Here is a 22,104-nt window from a genome sequence, read left to right on the forward strand (position 1 = left end):
GAGCGAAGCGGCTTCTCTGCTGTGCTCCTCGCTCGACTCACGAGATCACAAAATCCCTCAAGACTTCAAAGGTTACGGTGTGTTTATGCAATCTGCCATTAAACCACATTTGATATTGCTGTATGATGTCATATATGGTGTTGTTCCTATCCACCACCAGGATTAAAGCCATCGAAAACACACCACTGCACTTCTGGAACAATGCTGTGAGTAAATAAGCCATTAGGTCACACCTAAGTTTCATTTATATGAAATATCATCCTGCAATACTTTTATTTTGAAGATAACCAAGGATTTTACACTGAAACCTTGTGTGGTTTCCTGTCTAGCCCTATGTTAACTGTGGCCATTGATGTGTCCCAGAAGCAGCTCACAGAAAAAGTAGAACCTGATCCTATCTTCAGCCTCTGGGACGCATCAGAAAATTGTCGCTTTGAGGCTGGTTTGTGATGCTCTGTAGACTATAATGGATTCTATTGGAAGCAGTAGGGGTTAGCCTCCTACCCTTCCAGTCGGCTCATGAGTCCCCAGAACAGAGAAACAATTCATGTAAGTGAACTGGCCTCTAAAGTTATTTTCTGTCCACTTTGCCTTACATTCTGAATCACACATATGTTGTACTTTAATTTAAATGATAGAACATTATGTGTGTTTTGACTTTGTCTGTCCCTTGATTTGAACAGTGTCAGGCCAAACTGAAGAAATTAAAAGCTCTGGTTTGACGCGACAGTACACATTTACACCGCCTGCCAAGTGAGAATCCAAACTGCTACTGAAACGCTCTCCTGAAGCTGCAGACCCATATCGGTCCACGCTAGCCAACAATGAGCCACCCCAACCCGTCCTGAAGCCCCACAATGACACCAAGCTACCTGGCCCCCCATCAATACTGTGACCAAAGAAGAGAATTTCCCTTTAGTCTTGGTTCAATAAAAACATTTTTTTAAAATCCCCAAATGTTCTGTTAGTTCCTTCAGCATCAGTTAAGAGTCAGCAGACGTTTTAAGGCCATGCTATTTTGGAACTAAGGTTTATGTTATCTGTTATGATGTCATAAAGAGGGAAATTACCATTCTGTGGTTTTTTTTTTCTTCTTAAAAGTCAAACAGCAAAATTTGGTTACATTCTTGAGGAAACAAAGGCCTACTTATCACGGCTCTCTTTCACAGTCTCCTCCTGTCCCATGATGAAAACTCTGACTTTACATTTGCGCCATCGTCTTCTCCTTGTGAACAGGTATGGTATGAGTAACGTCAGACCTGATCAGAGACAGATTAAATAAAAATATGGTTAACTGGGTGTTATGAAAACAGGGTCTATGGAGGGAGGCAATGCGGAGTGTTTTGGACTCACCTCCATCATCTGCTATCCAGTAGACATCAATGGTTTTCTTCCCCTGGCTATTTTGAAACACCGTCCTGATCGGATCACTGTCGTCTTCATCAGACACGTCATCGGCTACAAACACCAGCAAAGGACATCCCCTATGAGCTGTGTGTTTACACTCACAACCCTGGTAAACTGCTCTTTGATCTAATCTGGCACACATCCAAACACTCTGGGATGATCTGCTGCACCAAGAACAGCAACACAAGCGGTGCCGAGTTTAGACTGTTTAACCCTTTAAGACGCGCCATAGAACAAGTTCGCCAGAACTTGTATTTACATTTTTACATTCTGTGGTGCCATTTTTTGGAGTATTTCAACTTTCTATACATCAATACAACCCTTACAGTCTAAGTTTTGATTGTATGAATGTAAAGGGTTCATAGCAACAAAATATTTTATTAAAAAATGCAATTATCTATACAGAAATTTAAAATCGTTTTTTTGTTTTTATACATATTTTTCACTATACAGAAATGCCGCGGCTTTATCCCTCAAAATTGTCATTGGAAAAAAGTTTCACACAACCCTTTCAAACAACCACACATTTATTTGAAGTGCTTCCATAAAATAGTTTCTGAGATACACTCATTTATATAAACTAACAAAAACATGAATAATAATAATCAGCAAGAGTCTAATATAATAATGTTGAATATTTGGAGCTAATTCTTTAGTAGTATATAGATTTCCTTTTTTCTCACTGACAATAATAACAATAATAATGAATATTGCATGAATTTATACGTGAGGAAACAGGAAGTGAAACTTAAACATCCTCTGGCGCTGTAATGGCGTCAACTGCTTCGTGGAGGGAAGATGTGCCGTTTGGCGGGTCTGTGAGTCATCAAAACGTTCGAAGTGGTGTGTGAGTGTGTGTCAGGAGTTTGAAGTGAGTGTGTGATGTGTGTAGGATGTGTTTGTCTAAACGTATTATTGCGAAAAAGCACAAGAAAAAGCAGAAAGACTGGGACTACAAAGAACTACATTTTGCGGGAAAATGACGTCAAAGCAGGGGATTGGGCGAGTGATAATCGTGACATTTCGTGATTATTATTGACATCAAAATCTTAAGAAAATAATGAACCGCTGAGATCCTACGTTATTTATTTGTGTCCAACTGATCTAAATCTTTACACAATTCCTAGTTTAAAATCCCAAATGTCCTGCCACAGTGTGATTAAAGCCTATAGGTTAATTATGCATTTCTTCTCTGAGTCCTTCACGGACGTCTGAGCTCCTCTAGCTGCTCTTATCGTCGTTTCATTTGTAGGTTTTTATCGTGACATTCACACGGCGACGGTGGCACAGGAGTTAAGTGCTCGCCCCGCAATTGGAAGGTTGCAGGTTCGAGTCCCGCTCAGTCTGTTGCTGTCGTTGTGTCCTTGGGCAAGACACTTAACTCACGTTGCCTGCTGGTGGTGGTCGGAGGGACCGGTGGCGCCAGTGCTCGGCAGCCTCGCCTCTGTCAGTGCGCCCCAGGGCAGCTGTGGCTACGTCGTAGCTCATCACCACCAGTGTGTGAATGTGTGTGTGAATGGGTGAATGACTGATTGTGTTGTAAAGCGCCTTGGGGGGTTCCAGGACTCTAGAAGGCGCTATATCAAATACAGACCATTTACGTTGGTGGCGGACATTGAAACCACCTTTGCCTCGGAGCTCTCTGACAGAAGCAAGTCTGCCATACACTGGAAGCGCCAGTCCCTCTGACCACCACCAGCAGGTAATGTTGGTTAATCGTCTTGATCAAGGACACAGCAACAGCGACAGAGCTGGTGGGGAACAACCCTGCAACCTTTAGTCCATAAGGCAGACAGCTTGTCTACTTTTAAGACTTGGCTACAAGTTTTTTTGTATTTGAAAGAACTTATTGTTAATTCAGAGTGATGTTAGCCCAGGTTTGGATGGGGGGGGGGGGGGGGGGGGTTGAGGGAGGAGTAGTGTACAGCGGTCAAGGCAGTTGATTCTGGTTCTGCCTCCCACGTGCCTCCATCTAATGGCACTTCCACGTTAGCGTGGGCACGGTCGGGGTTTGGTCGGGCTGGATGTCGTGAGTTTGGGCTGGCACGGGAAGTGTACTGATCACATATAAATCCGAGGGACATCTCAGGAATGCAGGAATCCCCGAGTCTGTGGGCGGCGCTTAATACGCGCGAGAAAGTCCGCTCCATAAAGTCAACAAAAGACGGACGTGAGCTGTGTTGCTTCTGGAGACTCTGAACCACGTTATTTTATTGATTTGCAGTGTGTCCTCATGATCATGTGCCGAACACACACACACACACACACACACACACACACACACACACACACACACACACACACACATATTAATTTCTCCCGTTCCCACAAGGCAGCTCCTTGTTACAGACAGAAGTTCACTCAACAGCATCCAGCATGAAAATGAATCGCGCATGCACGAAACCTGGTAGGCATAATTTCAGCCGGCCAGTCGGTCCGTAGTGTTGCCTCGGTCCCAGTCTGACCGCTGGGGAGAAAGTCTGAGAAAAAGAGTTGCCTCAGCACCGAAAACGCAAATCTGACCTGTGTGTGGAACCAAATTCCAGTGCCGTTTGGTACCGTATGGGCCCGTGCCGACACTAATGTGTAAGCGACATAAAAGGCTAGGTTATCCAAGAGTTATCTCTGTAGTTATGCTGCTATAGGCTTAGACTACTGGAGGACACACTGACCACTTTCCACACTCTACTGCTTTCTTCTACAATCTGCTCTTTAACTGTATTATTTCCTGCTATTTCAGCTGTTAACTTTATTTTCTCTCTAAGTGTTTTTCTCCCCAGAAGAAGCTACAACGATGCTCTGCTGAGCTGTGGTGGCCTCATGGAGGGGGCCATCGTCTAGCACACTGCTGCTAACAAGGGCGTCAGTTTGTTTTCAGAATTGCTGGGGACAATAACCATACACTTGAGTGGGGTTTAAAAATTGCTGGGGACAATAAAGTTGGCTAGCACAGGGGTCGGCGGCTCTGGAGCCGCATGCGGCTCTTCCATCCATCTGATGCTGCTCTCTGTGCTTGTAAAATAATGAATGGATATTTAAATAAAATGCTTTATATTTTACTGCATTAATTTTACATCTGTAAGCCAATTTTAAATGTAAAGATTGTCTGCGTAAACCTGAACAGGTCCAACCCGGTCTTCCTGTGAGACCGGGTTGACGCGTCACGCTTGTGCGTAATCATATGCGCTTCCTGAGCTGAAGAGGATGTCAGATTCTGGGATTCTCCTCAGACAGGTTCCTGGATGCGTCGCCACATTAGAGACAGGAACAAGCGCTATTCAGCCAAAGTTTCATAATCAGGGAACATTTTCTAAGTGACAAGTCTCTCTGAGAGACAGGGTTTGGAAAACACTCGCTTCAGTGGGAGGAACCTTCTCACATGCGCTCTGGTTCTGAGAGCCTGGATTTGTATTCTGAACAGTCTAAACATGTTTTAAAAAGAAACGTAGGACAAAAGTGGCACCTGCTCAGTAAAACCACCAACAGGGTGAAAAATATCAAAATATTGTCGGAAGAGACGGGCTACAACTTCTGGATCATCTTTATATAAATCGTTTTATTGATTATCTTCTTATGAAAGATAACTTTGACGTACACGAGCGACCAGGCGCGTGGGATATGTTGTCTGTGCCTAAAATAATTTCATGTTATTCATCTTGTTAGTTTAATTTCCATAATAGCGGAGCAGGTGCGAATTTTAGACGCGTCACGCATGTCTCCGTTTTAAACATGTTTAAACTGTTGAGAATACAAATCCAGGCTCTGTCTCGTTAGATTGGTGTAACTAAAGTTTGTACTGAATGAAACTTTACATGAAACCATGTTGAAAAGAAAAGGATCCGATTAAACCGTTTTCCCCTCATTTACAGTCACGACGTACAGCGCAGTGCGCGTGGCTCTGGGGTTAATCACGTTTAGTTGTTTCTCTTTGCAACAATCTTCACAAGAAGGCAAAACAGTTAAATGGCAGCTTACAGATATTTCCATTTGACTGTATTTTGATGGATAAACTCAAGGATGCTGGCTGTTTTGAAAGAATTACCCCGACGCACACTGATGCGCATGGATGAGCTTGGAAAAATGTTCTTTTTATGAAATTATTCAACTTTGGCTGAACAGCGCTTTTTCCCGTCTCTAATATAGAGACGCATGACGCATCCAGTCTGAGGCAGAATAGCCTCTTCAGCTCAGAAAGCACCTGTAGAGACATTTGATCACGCACAAAGTTTATGTGGAACAGAAGCGGTCGGGCCACGGCAGGTGAAACGTTCCCAGCCTACATGAAGTGAAACTGTTTAATTGTAACATTAATATGTTACTGGACACGCTGGTCTGGTTGGTTAGACCAGTGTTTGAAGTGGAAACACACACACACACACACACACACACACACACACACACACACACACACACACACACACACACACACACACACACACACACACACACACACACACACACCAATTAAAATAATGCTGATAGCGTGGACTAGAAGACAGGTGATGGTTTTATTTAAATGATGATCAGGCTGCTGTAAAATCTAATCTCTATCCACATCCAGACACAATTATCCTGTATTCTTTCTCTAGTTGCTCTGCTCTTGTCTGGGCTGATGTAGCTGACGGTGCGCGCGGTGCGCCTAACGGCTGTGGTGCACATTTTACGCATTTGGAGAGATGGGCTGGATGCTTTGTTTTTACTGGAAGATGGTCCACTTAACGCACGGGTGTAGACTACACATTAATGACAAATGAATGAAAATTAAATTGGGAGTTTTTACTTCATATTTTACAAATAAAAATGACGGGGGAACACATTTATGACGTCTTTTTAAACGACATTTTCTAGCGCGACCTGCCTGCTTCACTTAAGTCACTGCTTATTAAGGTCCGTCCAGAATTACCGTGGCCCACCCAAATGTGAAAACCTGGCACCGCGCCTGTTATAAACCTCTGCAAATTGTTGTTCTTCACTTTATCAAACTCAGACTTTGTACAGCTAATGTCAAGATGTAAAATTATGAATTCAGTCGAGCTCTCCGTCCCTCCCTCTCCTGCTCTCTGGAAACCTGACATCGGCTGTCAGAAGAGGGAAGTGAAGAAGAAGATGAGGCAAACCGAGTGAGTGCGACGTAAAGAAACCAGACTGGTGTGGAGGTGAGCAAAACAGCTGGAAAAGTGTGGGTGTTGAATCCCCCACGGGTGCGACGCCCATGCGAGCGACCGGTACCTGCTGCTGTCACCTGGTTGTGAGCAGCTCTCTGCTGTGTGAGGGTAGGCCCCGCCCACAACGCTGCGGCTGCTGCGGTGTTTTCTTTACTGTGGGAAACGGGTAATAATGGCTCTTTGATGGGAACAGGTTGCCGACCCCCGGTATAAGATCTGAGCTGGTAAAACAGAAATCCTCATCAGCAGGCTTTTTTGAAAGTGGGGGGGACACAGCTGCCAATCACAAATTTTGCCGGGGACACGTCCCCGGCGTCCCCGGTTAAAATGACGCCTATGGCTGCTAACCACTAATACATTCTCTCTCTCCTGATAATAACCTTTTGCTTTCTTTGACGTTGAAAGTGCTACTACTAGTTTACCCGTTTGATTATAGATCCACTAGGATAAATACAATAAAGTTTATCTCTTATAAAATAGGACATCTTCTAGGAGCAGGCACGCAGATAGGGTGGGGGACGGGGGGGATCTGTCCCCCCCAGATTCAGATCGACCCCGATCCTTTTTCCAATTACATTGAATGCAGCATGACGTAAACAAACATCGACTCCAGAGGCACCAAAGTGGTTGCTGCTAGGATGCAGGATGAAGCGGAAAAGGCAAGCAGCGATTGCTGCGTATTTAAAAAAGACCAACAGTGTAAGTAGGCGGGACCGATCTGTCTGTTTATGCGTGTTGGTTCCAGTTTCAGTATGTTGTTGTCAGTGTTGGGACTTACTCGTTATAAGTGCCAAAGCATCATTGCTGACTTTAACAAGTCTCATCTACAAACATGATCCCTCATGAAGTTACTACTTTACACCAGAAGATAGTGGAGATGTGGAACCTTCAGGCTGAGCAAAGTTTGGGAGTTTTTAGAGTTTGAAAATCGCCTCCCGCCGAGAGGCTCCCAGTCAGGGAGAGGAGGAGACGTGTGCAGCACGAAGAGCGTAAATATTAGATAAAACGTATAATTGCCGGCAGGTCTGGTCTTTGCTGACTGATCACTTTGTCTGGTAATGACTAACTCTGATTATGAAGCAGAATATTGACTCTGATGAAGAAACTCACTCATCCAGCCGGGAAGATGGAGGCTGCTGCAGCATCAGACAGCTGGTGCTGCACGAGAGGTGTGTGGAGTTTACAAGCTCCAGACGTTGGGTTTGATGTTGGTTTAACCTTCTCTGGGACGTGATGGATGTAGAAACGATGGTAGAAACACAGCAAATGTAAAATTGTGTATAAAATGTTTAAAAAAAAGCCGTAAAAAAGAGGCAGATGCCGATGTGTTAAATATGGAAGTCAAGTGTGCCACATAATCATAAAAAAGTAAAATATAAAATTGTAAAAGAGATTTATATATTTTTATATAAATTAAAACTTTCCAAATAAAATGAAAATTTCTAAATAACGTCAAAATACGAAGGAACATCTGTTGGTCAGGCTGATGGGAACCACTGCTCTAAGTGATAAGTGAATATTGTTTCTTATTATATTTAATGTGCAGTTTTTTAGGGCTTTTATGTTTTCTGTAAAGATTGGTAGGCTGAAAATCATTTAATGTTTTGCATAAAGCACGAGGTTTTGGTTCGTAATCGATTGGGAGAATAACAAATGATTCAAATGATTTAAATAGTGGGGCACCTCTGTCAGTGCACCCCAGGGCAGCTGTGGCTAATCGTAGCTCATCACCATCAGTGTGTGAATGGATGAATGATACACTGTAGTGTAAAGCGCTTTGCAGTCCTTAACTCTGAGAGGCGCTATACAAGTGCAGATCATTTATCATTTATAGTGCTGATCAGGCAGAGCTTTGTTGCCAGCGTTCCGCTGCATAACGGCTTCAAACACGTATATAAAAGTTAGTTTTTACGTAAACCGTTGGATGAAATTACACAAACTCACTGAGCTCTAGTTAAGGTGCTTGCAATAGTTTGTGTGTGTGTGTGCGTGTGTTTGGGGGCGGGTACATTGGAACTTTGTCCCCCCAGTTGGAAAATCCTATCTGCGCCCCTGACTAGGAGATCACAGTGTTCACAGCTATAGAAACACTACTTGGTTTATTGCGTGTGTGTGTGTGTGTGTGTGTGTGTGTGTGTGTGTGTGTGTGTGTGTGTGTGTGTGTGTGTGTGTGTGTGTGTGTGTGTGTGTGTGAAAAACTCCTTCTACAATTCTTTTGTTCTACAAATTGTTCCACACCGTGCACACAAAATGCACCAAGAGCAGACCTGGACTAAGGTTCTCTCTAATATGAAGAGACCTTTATTCCTCACCTGTGTTCTCCTCCTCTATTGGTTGGACAGAAATTTCCTCCAGTTCATCAGGCTCAAAACCCCGGTTCACTGCGGGATGAACGTGACACATCCAGCCCAAGTTAAATTTGATATTTTATGAGCAAATTGGAATAAACAAATTTTTGTATCAAACCTTCACATTGTAATTCTTCAGCGACGTCCAGACCATCTATCATTCTCAAGACACACAAACAGAACTTGGAGTCAAATGTGTCGCTGAAGAAAAAGTGAGATAAGGGGAGCTCATTTTAAAAATGAAGTTATTTGTGAATTTTGAGGTTTATTATTGATTTATTTTTCAGTCTATCTTTGATAGTTAAGAACTGAACATGTTTTAAGGTCATAGCATCAAACGCCACTTTTGTTTGGTTAGTCGAACTTACAAAATGGTGTTGATATAATCATCGATACTTTCAAGAGTACTCTCTTTCCAGTTGGATTTGAAGCCCAGAACCAGAGTGTTTGGTTTCAGCTTCCCAAGGCCCGTTGCCTGAATACATGATGGAATAAGAAAAAACAAGTCAAAGATACATTTTATTGTTATGTTGAGTAATACTGATTGTTCTACCGCACTAACAGCCCAACAACCTCTGAGATTTGTTGATGCAGAACAGTTGGTTCGGACCTGGGAATCGCACACTGCTCTCTGGACTTTGACAAATTCATATATATATATGTGTGTGTGTGTGTGTGTGTGTGTGTGTGTGTGTGTGTGTGTGTGTGTGTGTGTGTGTGATGTGGATGAGGTCCTGCCCCAAGTGGAGGAGTTTAGGTATCTCGGGGTCTTGTTCACGAGTGAGGGAAAACTGGAGCGTGAGATCGATAGGTGGATTGGTGCTGCATCTGCAGTGACGCGGGCGTTGTACCGGTCTGTCGTGGTGAAGAGAGAGCTGAGTCAGAAGGTAAAGCTCTCGATTTACCGGTTGATCTACATTCCTACCCTCACCTATGGTCATGAGCTTTGGGTAGTGACCGAAAGAACAACTTTCAGCTTAAGCCCAGTTCATACAGCAGGACAATCATGCAGATTTTAACCTGCTGCTCCTTTTCCAACAATCTTTTTCAGGTGCGTGATCACTGTAATGGCTCTTAAACTAATCTTATCAGACAATCCTACCTTGTGTGGTGTGATATGAGTGCTCTGTTCAGCTCAAAAGGATGCCAGGACTGATTTTCAAGAACAAGCAAGCATGCTGGCTGTTGAATGTAATGTCTTGCAAATCTGCGCAAAATGACGCAGGTGCGCTACATGCTCCTCCTGTGCCATGTGTGTTCACTCTGAAGCGATATTCTACCTCACTAGATTACCCATCTGACCAGAGATTGTTTGTGTATGAAGTCAATTCGGTGGTGGACTGTCCATCTTTGGCATTCTGGAGAATCACATAACAGCTCCAGACCACTATCCAGAGTCTTGCTTAAAAATCACAAAAATCAAAACACCTCAAGTAAAAATAAAGGATGTACCTGCAACAGCTGTTTTGTGCCTTCTCGCAGGCTGCTCGCTGTAAAAGGAGTGTAAAACGACCGGACTTTCCTCTTGTTCAGCCAGTTTACATGCGTAGCATCCCTAAGTTGGTTAATGCTGTCCTCCTGAAAAGGTCGAAGTTCAACAATGAAGTAAATTGATGATGAATGTTTGAGGTGAATGTGTTTTTCATAACCAGTAATGTAAAACACATTTAACACAACACCACTGAATGAACTAAGCTGCTTTTCTTTGGCTGAAGCTCATACCATTATAATATCTCCACAGACCATCAGGCTAACATGTTTAGTGAAGGAGGAAACAAAGTCCACCAGTGCAGGTCGTCGTTTTGGGGGCCCAGTCATGACAAGACACTGTGGCCTAAAAAGTAATTAGAACACACCAGAAAGCAGTCACAAGGGTCAGCGGTTTGAATCTTCTCAAGCGAGATTGGCTATACTGAAAAAATGATCCAATTAATTCAGATATTTTCCAAGTCAGACACAAAAACTACATCTGTGGAGTTTAATTTTAGGATAATCAATGCACCGTATGATGAAGATTTTACGGGTCTTACCTGAAATTCTTGACATGATCCTCCACACTAGTGAGTGAGACAGAGTATGACAAGGCCATGTTGTATGATTCTGCTTGGATTGATGAACCCCAATTTACCTCTATGAGACAAACCAAAGACAAATGTAATAAACAGCTTTTATATGCACACTGGTACACAAGCCTTGCAACAAAATGTTATAACTATTTGGTGGCTTATCTAATTCATTGGTTGGGCAAACTCTCACGCACCCTCCAGGACCGCCCTAAGGGTATATAGAACACACTAGTGTTCCACCGCCAGGACAAAAACCACACTGATCCTCCAGAATCCAAGGGTTCGAAAATCCCACAGACCCTCCTCTCCAAAACCCCTGAATAGACCTTACCAGGAAGGCTCAGGAGTGTGATCCCCCTGTAATTGGAACACTACAAATAAGGGAACCACCACCCAGTCTGCCAATCCAGAGGAACTGACCCCAATGTCCATGAGTTTGCAGAGCCACTTCAGCCAACACAGCCCTACAAAATCCAGAGCCTTAAGGAACTCTGGCCGGATCTCTTCCACCCCCGGAGCCTTGCCACCGAGGGGCTTTTTGACCACCTCAGTGACCTCAGCACCAGAGATTGGAAAGCCCTACCCAAAGTCCCCAGACTCTGCTTCCTCATTGAAAGACATGCCGGTGGGATTGAGGAGGCCTCCAAAGTATTCTGCCCACCGATCCACAATGTCCTGAGTAGAGGTCAGCAGCAAACCGTCCCCACTATAAAAAGTGTTGGTTTCCCCTCCTGAAGTGCCAGATGGTGGACCAGAATCTCCTCAAAGCCGTACTGAAGTCTCATTCCACGGTTTCTCCGAACACCTCCCACGCCTGAGTTTTTTTTTACCTCCGTGATCGCCCGAGCCACATTCCATTTAGACTGCCGGTACCTATCAGCTGCCTCTGGAGATCCATGAGCCAAAAAGACCTGATAGGACTCTTTCTTCAGCTTGACAGCATCACTAACCACCGTTGTCCACCAGCGGGTTTGGGGGTTGCCGTCACGACAGGCACCGATGACCCTGCGGTCTCTGGTCGGCCGCCTCAACAAAGGAGGCATAGAGCAGGGCCCATTCAGACTCAGTGTGCCCTGCCTCCCCTGGAACATTTTGGAAGTTCTGTCTGTTATGTAAATTTTATATTTCATTACTTTAGTCCTATTAACAAATCTATTAACTGAATGTCCTGAAATCATTCACACACACTCACACACACACACACATGCACGCACGCGCACACACACACTCACTCTCTCTCTCACACATCATCCACTCCCACTCCTTTCTTATCTCTTTGTATAGATAAACTCTGTGACCAGATGTTCGGGGCATTTGCCCTGTGCACTTGCCACAAATCATGATTTGGTTGTATGTCTGCCTAATTTCTCCTTTTCTCTCTCTAGCTGAAGGAAATGGGTTTATTGATCAAATATACTGATAAAATCCCTAACACTGTTGGAAGTGGGAATTATAGCTCCTTCTGACAGGAGACTCGGCCTGACATTCCCAGCAGACACTCACAATACATTTAGGCCTGCAAGGTCTGATCGGCATCGTCCCCCACCATCGGAGCCAACCCACCACCAGGTAGTGGTCCGCTGACAGCTCTGCCCCTCTCTTCACCTGAGTGTCAACACATGAGGCTGCAGATCAGATGAAATTACAACAAAGCTGATTATTGAGCTGCGGCCTAAGGTATCCAGGTGCCGGAAGGGGCACTCTCTAGTACCCCCTCCAAGGTCTCCAAAAAGGGTGAGTATTCTTAACTGCAGTTTGGTACATAAGCACAAACAACAGGACCCATATCCCCACATGCAAGTGAGAGGCTACCCTCTCGTTCACCAGGGTAAACCGCGTCCCTTGGGGGGCCCTGTGGGGGTACTCCGGGAGTATGGAGTACCAGGCCCTCTGATACGGCTGTTAGGTCCTTAAATGACCGGTGTCAGAGCTTGGTTCGTGTTGCCGGCAGTAAGTCGGGCTCATTCCCAGTGAGAGTTGGACTCTGCCAAGGCTGCTCTTTGTCACCGATTCTGTTCATAACCTTTATGGACAGGATTTCTAGGCACAGCCAAGGTGTGGAGCGGATCTGTTTTGGTGGCCTAAGGATGAAGTCTCTGCTTTTTGCAGATGATGTGGTCCTGTTGGCTTCATTAGAGTGTGATCTTTGGCATTCACTGGAGTGGTTCACAGTTGAGTGTGAAGCAGCTGGGATGAGAATCAGCTCCTCTAAATCTTAGACCATGGTCTTGATTCGGTAAAGGGTAGAATGCCTTCTCTGGGTCAGGGATGAGGTCCTGCCCCAGGTGGAGGAGTTTAAGTATCTTGGGGTCTTGTTCATGAGTGAGGGAAGGCTGGAGCACGAGTTCGATAGGTGGATTGGTGCTGCATCTGCAGTGATGCGGGCGTTGTACCGGTCTGTCTTGGTGGAGAGAGAGCTGAGTCAGAAGACGAAGCTCTAGATTTACCGGTCGATCTATGTTCCTACCCTTACCTATGGTCACGAGCTTTGGGTAGTGACCGAAAGAAGGATATTGCAAATACAAGCGGCCAAAATTTGTTTTCACCGCAGGGTGGCTGGGCTCTCTCTTAAAGATAGGGGCTCGGAGTAGACCTGCTGCTCCTTCACATCAAGGGGAGCCAGTTGACGTGGCTCGGGCATCTGAATAGGATGCCTCACTGGTGAGATTTTCTGGGCATGTCTAACCAGAAGGAGGTCTAAAGGGAGACCCAGGACACGTTGGAGGGACTTTGTCTTTCACCTGGTTAGGGAATGTCTTCTGATTCCCCCGGAAGAGCTGACCCAAGTGGCTGGGAGAGGGAAGTCTGGGCCTCTCGACTTATGCTGCTGACCTCGCGGCTGGATGGACGAATGGAAAAAATAATAACGCACCTGTGGCCCATCTGACCTTGTTAAAAGTGTGGAACACTGAAAAACATTCTTTTAACCCTCCCGCTTTGTTAAGGATTAATATCATCATCATCTTTATTAATAGAGCCCCTTACAGGCATGAGGCATGCCACCAAAGTGCTGCACAATTACAAAAAGTGATCTGAGGACCACTTTTATTTCACCCATTGCTTGCCATTGTTACAAATCTCTGCGCCTCATAATGTAAGCAGCTCTAGAGCACTTCCATAAGCACATACGGTATATCGTCAACAAATGGACATGAGGGTGAATTGAAAGTCTGCGGCTGTCCAGTTTGACCCGCTCTGCAACAGCTCATTGAGCACCCTCACAACCAAAGTCAGCCTACAACAGTTATCAAGCACCTACGACTCCTATCTACTATCCACCAATGAAAATACAGCCAGGGAGCAATGCAAACAGCTAGTGATGAAAGTACAAGAGTAGCATTAGCAACATTAGCAACAGTGGACCACTCGCTTTTGGAGTTTGGTTCAAAGGCAAATAAAGGAAGCAGTGCCTTTTCTCATTTCAGTGACGTCTGCTCTCCAGGAATGTGTTCATGATGTTCGCTCGTCCTTCTAGAGTGAGACGTGCAGTTTGGCTTACTGACATCTTGGACCACACAGTGTGCAACCAATGGAGTCCTCATGATGCGACATGAGCAGTGCGATCCGGGCTTAAACCATGTCTTTACCTAAATGTAATTCAGTTCTCCTGATTGTTTCCTGTTTGTGGACTCACTTGGTTTGGTGTAGACGACGTATCCATAGAGGAAGATGATGATAATCACCGTGATAAGAGCAGACCACCAAGTGAACAGGAACATTAGAACTAGACATACTACGGCCCCAAACAGAGATGTCCATTTGCTGTAGAAGCGAAATGCCGGCCTCCACCCTGAAAAACATCAACAACAAAAAAAAAAAAAGGAAAAAAGAACTGTAGGTTGAAAATGAGAGAAATATAATTTACCTTCTAATTTTTTTCATTCATTTTTGTGCCCTGGTCAAAGAGTTGAACCATCTACCTAACCAGCAGCTTACAATGAATACAACCCAGAGCCTTAGTCGTTTTGAAAAACTTCTCCTATGTGCTTCCTGCTTTGCTGAATCTTTATACTTTCTGCCAACGGTGAAATAATTTACACCAATCTTTAGAATAAAATATATACTCAGAATTTTACGAATAAACCCCCACATAAAAATCTCCCCCTGGACTACATTCTGTCATGTGACCAACAAATATCCTTACAATGCACATTTTCTTCAGATTATTTACAAAAGAAAACCTTTATAAATAAATGGGTCTACATTTTCTGGGAGAAGATCACAAAAAAACCTAAATCTTCAAAAAAAAAATTATAACACAACTAGGGATATCCCGTTCCGATATCTATATTGGAACTATTTTGATATTGGCTCAAAAACACTTTATCGGATTAAATCGGACGGCATCACAAATTTCCAGCACAAGCAGTCCGTTAAGGTTCACACTTTTGCAACTAATGGTTAAGGAAAAAATGTCTTTTTTTCATACTTACTGTTATTGGCTCTTGTTCTGCGATTGAGTAATATCACTTGATCAAGCCTTTCATACATTCCACACTACAAAAATGGTAAAAGTATGTATGGTCTGTGCTGATGTCATTTCAGATTGATATCGGTATTGTTCAGTATTGTAGGCTGCAGTATCGGTATCGTATCGGAAGTGAAAAAGTTGAATTGGGACATCCCTAACCACAACAGCTAAATTTTACAGTGATAAGAATAAATACCGATGGTTATTTCCTATTTTTGTGGTAAATTAAATTGTAAGTGGCACTTTTGAAGGTTAATAGGCACATAAATAACTCACCAGGGGAATTGATCATAGAAGCATGAAAGCAGCTGAAGTTTATGAGACCATAGACACACAAAAAGAAGTTGGAGATCAGGAGTGCAATCACATCTAATTGGGCTGTGATGAAACAAAGAAACAAACAGTTAGAAAATGTTCAGAACATAAAAAGTAAATTTAAAAAATAGTCACATTCTGACAAGAATAAAAACATTATGGAAATTAACGATTTATCACACGCACCAATCAGAATGAAGCCCACAGAGATGATGTAGCAGAGAGCATAGGATCGGAATGGCTCATCATTTTTCCCATAACCCTTTGCAAAGAATATGATGTACGGGTATATTTTGTCACTGCACAGACACTGAAAAACAAGACAACAGTCGTGTTAAATGTGATACCGTAGATGTAATCATTATTCATTAATCGTTGTCGTTTTGGTGAATACAAAAAACACATTTTCCTCTGATTAAACGATCCATGAAGAATATTCTACTGCCTCTGCTGCACGTCCTGATGGATGCTAAGGATAGGATGAGTGTGCCCATTTGTGCCAGACCTGATGTGATGAAGCAACCATCAACTCTTCTCTGGTTTGACCCATTTCCTCCAGAAACCAGACACATCTTTTGAAACACCTAAAGGTACACCTAGCATACTGAGAAGATGATCTGGGGTCCATTTATTGAACATTGTGTAGAATCCTCACAAAAACCGTACCGAAGCTCAGCCAAATTTTTTTTTACTTACAACAAGTAGGTTTGTGATCTATCAAACATGGAGTACGCCCAGCTGCACGCAATCTCCGCTTCATAAATCGGAGACTGACGAGAATGTTTCTCAGCTGCATTTTAGTCACATCCCACCCTCACCACGCCCACTTACTGCCATAAATAGTCCATGCAAAGTGCCTTGTGGACCTCATGCATGTACATAAGCCGGCTTGTTGCAGCATTTCGATCAAGATCGCAGATCAATGAAGCGCTATTTCACAGAAGCAGAAGTTGAGGTATCTGTGGGTGAGGTGGAGAAATGAAAGGAAGTGCTTTTGCAAAACAAATAAGAGAAAATCCACGGAGTGGCACAGCGTTGCTGAAGCCGTCAATGCTGAGTTCTTCAGAGAGATCTGTGGCGGATATAAAAAAACATTATTTATCAGGATTTGATCCCCAGACTCCCGGGTGAAAGTCACGCACGCTAACCAGTCACCCAAACAGAGACCTGCCTTGTACAAGTAGCTAGGGCGCATGATCAATCGGGTCACAGTGACAGGACACACACTGTCACAGACGCATGATGTTCTGTCTCAATCTGTCCCCCTGCTGATTTCTGCATTCTGTATGCTGCGCTTCAGGCAGTGTGTGCGAGCGCGCATGTGTGTGTGCATGCACGTGTGTGCGCATGCATGTGTGTGTGTGCACGTGTGTGTGTGTGTGTGCGTGTGGGGGGTCTTGTTCTGTGAGAAAACGAAGCGGTACAAGTGATAATGCTGCAGGATTTCATAATTGTATCTTCTCAGCAGCAGCACTGCAGGTGCTCTCCATGTCCATCATGTGTGTAAGCCAGGTCCTTAGTCAACTTAAAGTTGAGCACATTTTTCCTCAAAGTTTTCTTTCATAACTCCCAAAGTTTGCGTGGAAAGTTGCTTACGCAGTTTTCCGTCCCCGTTTTGTGCGTAAGCCAGCCTGATAAACGAGTCCCCTCATGGTCGACAGCTTGAAGCTGCAGTTAAGATGTGACAGGTCTCCACTGAGCCCTCTGCTTCGGCTAGGACAGAACATCAAGGTCCTTTTAGTCTTCCTGCTATGTTTCCCTTACTTGTGTAATCTTTCCATTACTGACCACGGCCAATCCTGGCTCATGTTAGCCCAACTCTACACAGTTTGAGCTGTTTTTTCATTAGAACTGAGCAACAACTGTAGTGGGTGCATTTGTCAGAATGAGAATCAGAAAGTTTTACTGCCAGAAATTACAACATTAGGAAATTGCTGCGGCACTCGGTGCAAAAAAGAAAGATACAAATAATGGAGAAGCAAATATAGAAAGTAAGAGTGTAATGATAAAATAATATAAAGTGGCAATACTTTGAGACATGGCTATTATATACAAGACAGTGTAGGTACTAATCAGAGCGGATCAGTTCAGGTGCAAACACAACACAGGCTCATGTGACTAGAACAAAGCAACTGGAGTGGGCAGCCCAAGGATTGTCCTTTATGAGTCCAACAGTAGAGGGGAAGAAGCTGTTCTTGTGGCGAGAGAACGAGAATCGGAACCTCCTGCCGGATGGTAGTGAGTCGAAGAGACTGTGTTCAGGCTGACACGGGTCCGCTGTCATCCCACCTGCATGCCTCAACGTCCTGGAGGTGTACAGGTCCTAGTATATGGAGGAGAGTTAACAGTCAATTTTCTCAGCAGATCGCATGACACGCTGCAGCTTCTACTTGTCCCTGATGGTAGCTCCAGCGTACCACTCGGTGATTGAAGAGGTGAGGGTGGACTCGATGACTGTGGTGTGGAACTGCCTCATCGACTGTGCTGGTACGCTGAATTTCTTCAGCTGTCTCAGGAAGTACTTCCTCTGCTGGGCCCTTTTTAATGATGGGGGTGATGGTGGGCTCCTACTTGAGGATTTGGGTGATGGTGGTGCCCAGGAAGCGACATGAGTCCGCCATCGTGATGGGAGTGTGAGACAGGGTTATGGGGAGTGGGGCTGTGCGCTCAGTATGACTCCCAAGTATGAGTAGGAAGGAACAGTTTTGATCCAATCCAGCAAAAGGCAGTGGGCTCAGTGGTCTCCTTTAAAAAGCACCTGAAACTGACCTGTTCAGACTGGTTTTGTGTGGCCTTCAGTTGATTCTTCATCAACACCTTCTTCTCATTCTCCTCTTTCTACCCATTCTGCCTTTCCTGGAATTCTCTGATAACAGTTATTCATTTTCCTTTTCCATTTCCTAACATATTTTCATCATAATTTTTACTTTTCCCATTTTTATGATTTTTAAACAAATTTTTTAAATATTTATATTTTTAATCATTTGTTCTTGTGAAGCGCATCGTGATTTTTATCTTGAGAGGCACTTTATAAAAGATCGTGTCTTCTTCTTACTAATCCCAGATATGAAGATGTTTCTTGTTTGTGTAATATTGCCCATGTGCTGTAAATCAATTTTTCTCTAGGAGACAATAGATTTACTACAACACCCTACACCAGAGAAGCGCCCGATGACCTGTATGTGACTGAAAATCACAACAACGGCTGACATTGCGGTGATGTTGAACAATCTGCTGAGTCACTGACTTTTTATCAGCAGGTAGATAACCACAGCAACCAGCGCCTCCATCCTATAGCTAATCAGTGACTACTGGTCACTGACGATGGGCTTTCGTCCTGATTGTTATGCCTGGAGCCGTACAAAAGCAGGCATTAAAAAGTGTGTAGCAACCAAGGACTGAAAACTAAACTACTGTTTGAATGTGAATGTTTGATTATTTGCCTTTAAATACCAGCAGCCCTGTTTAGGGGTCTGGTATTCCTTATCGGGGACGAGGGATGTCAGCCAAATGAAGTTATCTGCAGTCCAAAAGACTGTGAAGGACCGTATTGTCCCAAATAAAAAAATCACTTTCTAAATAAACAGTTTTTATTGAAAAAGAATAAATACTATTTTAATGCAAACTATCGGGACTTTGCTGAAATCAAAAGTCAAATGAGGCTTTTATTCAGACATCCTCTGCCTCGCTGTGCTTAATCACTCTCATTGGGGCGACGGTGGCACAGGAGTTAAGTGTTCGCCCCGTAATCGGAAGGTTGCAGGTTCGAGCCCCGCTCAGTCTGTCGCTGTCGTTGTGTCCTTGGGCAAGACACTTAACCCACCTTGCCTGCTGGTGGTGGTCGGAGGGACCGGTGGCGCCTGTGCTCGGCAGCCTCGCCTCTGTCAGTGCGCCCCAGGGCAGCTGTGGCTACATCGTAGCTCATCCCCACCAGCATGTGAATGTGTGTGTGAATGGGTGAATGACTGATTGTGTTGTAAAGCGCCTTGGGGGGTTCCAGGACTCTAGAAGGCGCTATATCCAATACAGGCCATTCTCACTCATGCTGCTGCGGCCCCGGTGTACCATCAGATCCCTACACCTGCAACTCCTCCCAGAACGTCATCCTCACTGCCATCCAAGGCATCCATGCATGCAATGTTTGATGCCTCTGCTGAATCGACCACCGTCATCTTACAATTTGCATAACTCAGCCTCATGTTATTTATTTACTTATTTTTTTTTGTATTATTTTTTTTCTTCAAGGCACTCAAGGAGTACAGACGCTTCTCTCTTTTGCTCCCTTATCTTTTTTTCCCCAAGGCTCTTTGTCCTGTCTGCCCACAGAGCGCTTCTCTGCATTTCTTCTGAAAAACTATTTTTAATAACCATGGATTTGATAAACTGGTCATTCAACGTGATCGATAAGATTTTTGTCAACAATGAGAACGGAGCAGGGGGCTCCCACATGTCCACAGGGGACACACCCGGTGGGATATATGCTGGATTCCTGGAAGGAGTGAAAGATCATATGCCGATCCCAGTTGTCCATTGAGGACATCGAAGGCGTGTGGATATTCGGCCTGATGATCACTGGATTTCTACTGATTGGAGTGGGAGGATATCTGGTTTTCTGGAAATTTGGGAAGACAGGAGCGATTGGAGGGCGACCCGCACCCACGGAAAGCACCGTCTGTGTGGAGACTTCTCAGACTGGGACGTTACTCGAGGTGAGTCGTAAGCTGGACAATGTTCTAGCTGCGATACCGGTATTAGTGCGCAAAATGGATGTCATCTCGGAGAGGGTCACCGGACGGTATGGACAGGTTTAAAAACCCAAAATTGGCTTCACTGAAGGACTGGAAATGATCAGTTTAAAGACTGAAGGCAGAGAGGAAAATGATCTCAGCCTGACCCAAACAAAGTCTTGTTATCTGAATCTGACGCCCTGGCAGCCTTGAGCGGCAAGCAACTAAAACCCCCACGAAGGAATGCAGACAGATGCTGTGAGAACCCGACCTACCCCCCCGCCTTCAGATTGGTGGACTTCAGCCTGGCGAGGTCATCAGCTGGAGGAGTCAATGTGCTCTTTGCTACTCCCAAGATCTCCCTCCCACCTGTGACTGTACAGTAGATGAGCACCAGATGGCTGCTCTCGCTGGGGGAAACAGGATCCCAGCCCCCCCACCCCCCACCCCACGCCTTCCTATTGGAGTCTCATGTTATGTTGTGTTGTCTGAAGTCTGTTGCATATATGTTTGAGGTGTTTTTTTTGCAGAGCAAAGCTGCCCTCCCTGTTTAGGGTAACTCTGAAGTGCCTTTTTTTTCCCTCCACCTGAACCAATCCTCATGTAACCCTCTTATCTCTATTAAGGTAGCGCAACTCGGGTTGCGAATGACCACAGTCACCAATCCTTGTCATGTGTCTTGCCCATGTATGTCTGATCTCTGAATTGTGTGTACTGAAACTCTAATTTCCTTCTGGGATTAATAAAGTATTGATTGATTGATAGATATTATAGCTAGTTAACTTGCCCCACTTTTGGTCCACTCTGCTCCGGAGCTCTTGTCTCTATTCTATTCTATTCTCCTGTTGAGAATGTACAGCCTGGCGCCCTCTGCTGTTACGGGCGTGTAATGACCCCAGACAAATATCGGCATGTGTAAATGCTTAGACCCCGATTATAAGATGACCGCACATTTTAAAATAATTTTCAAAGGAAATAACCTCGTCCTATATTCAGGTCAACACGGGATTTGCCAGTGAGCAGTACATTGGCTTTTTGACCCTGACCTGTTTTAAATGGGAAGTTCAGCAGGAGTTTTCTACCATTCCTGGGCTTCATCGGAGCGTGTCAGGCACAAATAAGATAGAAAGCACCAGAGAATATGGGCGGACATGAACAATCGTGTATTAATTATGATTTTTGGGTGGCACCACTTTGAGAGTGGTGTGGCCGTGCACAGGAAGGAGCTGCCTGGAATGTGTGAAAAATAAGCACTCTACATCTTTTCCACTCAAGATGGGTGCCGGTACGCCGAGTCCACTTAAATAATGTAATTTAGTACTTCAGTTTAAAGTTGATGGCTTCCATGGGAGCCCATCACCCCTTCGAAGGAGCCGATCAATAGTTTGATGAAGGATGTATGACACTGTTATGATTTCTTACCTGAAACATTTTTGGTGCAGAGACGAAAAATCCAAGGGCAGAAGACAAGCTGGCTGCAAAGACTCCGACCGTGATGAGGTAGTAGACCCCAGACAGCTGTGATATTACCTGGATGGAACATTCCTTATTTAAAACTCACCAAACGGACCCGACGTGTTGAAATAACCATTTTAACACTTTGGC

General features: G+C 44.4%; 1 protein-coding gene across 1 annotated transcript in view; it reads right to left on the minus strand.

Annotated features, from left to right (window-relative positions):
- The window catches only part of LOC107377153 (solute carrier family 12 member 3), a 33,888-nt gene that overhangs the window by 8,263 nt on the left and 3,521 nt on the right, over window positions 1-22,104 (minus strand). The window contains exons 5-16 of the mRNA XM_015946591.3: window positions 21,922-22,029; window positions 15,959-16,082; window positions 15,734-15,835; window positions 14,621-14,776; window positions 10,951-11,050; window positions 10,643-10,754; window positions 10,373-10,498; window positions 9,289-9,395; window positions 9,039-9,121; window positions 8,885-8,953; window positions 1,354-1,458; window positions 1,148-1,259 (exon numbers count right to left, since the gene is read on the minus strand). Coding sequence (XP_015802077.3) covers window positions 1,148-1,259; window positions 1,354-1,458; window positions 8,885-8,953; window positions 9,039-9,121; window positions 9,289-9,395; window positions 10,373-10,498; window positions 10,643-10,754; window positions 10,951-11,050; window positions 14,621-14,776; window positions 15,734-15,835; window positions 15,959-16,082; window positions 21,922-22,029 — 1,304 coding nt within the window. The remainder of the gene's footprint in view (window positions 1-1,147; window positions 1,260-1,353; window positions 1,459-8,884; window positions 8,954-9,038; window positions 9,122-9,288; window positions 9,396-10,372; window positions 10,499-10,642; window positions 10,755-10,950; window positions 11,051-14,620; window positions 14,777-15,733; window positions 15,836-15,958; window positions 16,083-21,921; window positions 22,030-22,104) is intronic.

This window comes from Nothobranchius furzeri, chromosome 14 (genome assembly GCF_043380555.1).
Source record: "Nothobranchius furzeri strain GRZ-AD chromosome 14, NfurGRZ-RIMD1, whole genome shotgun sequence".
NCBI classification, from domain to species: domain Eukaryota; kingdom Metazoa; phylum Chordata; class Actinopteri; order Cyprinodontiformes; family Nothobranchiidae; genus Nothobranchius; species Nothobranchius furzeri.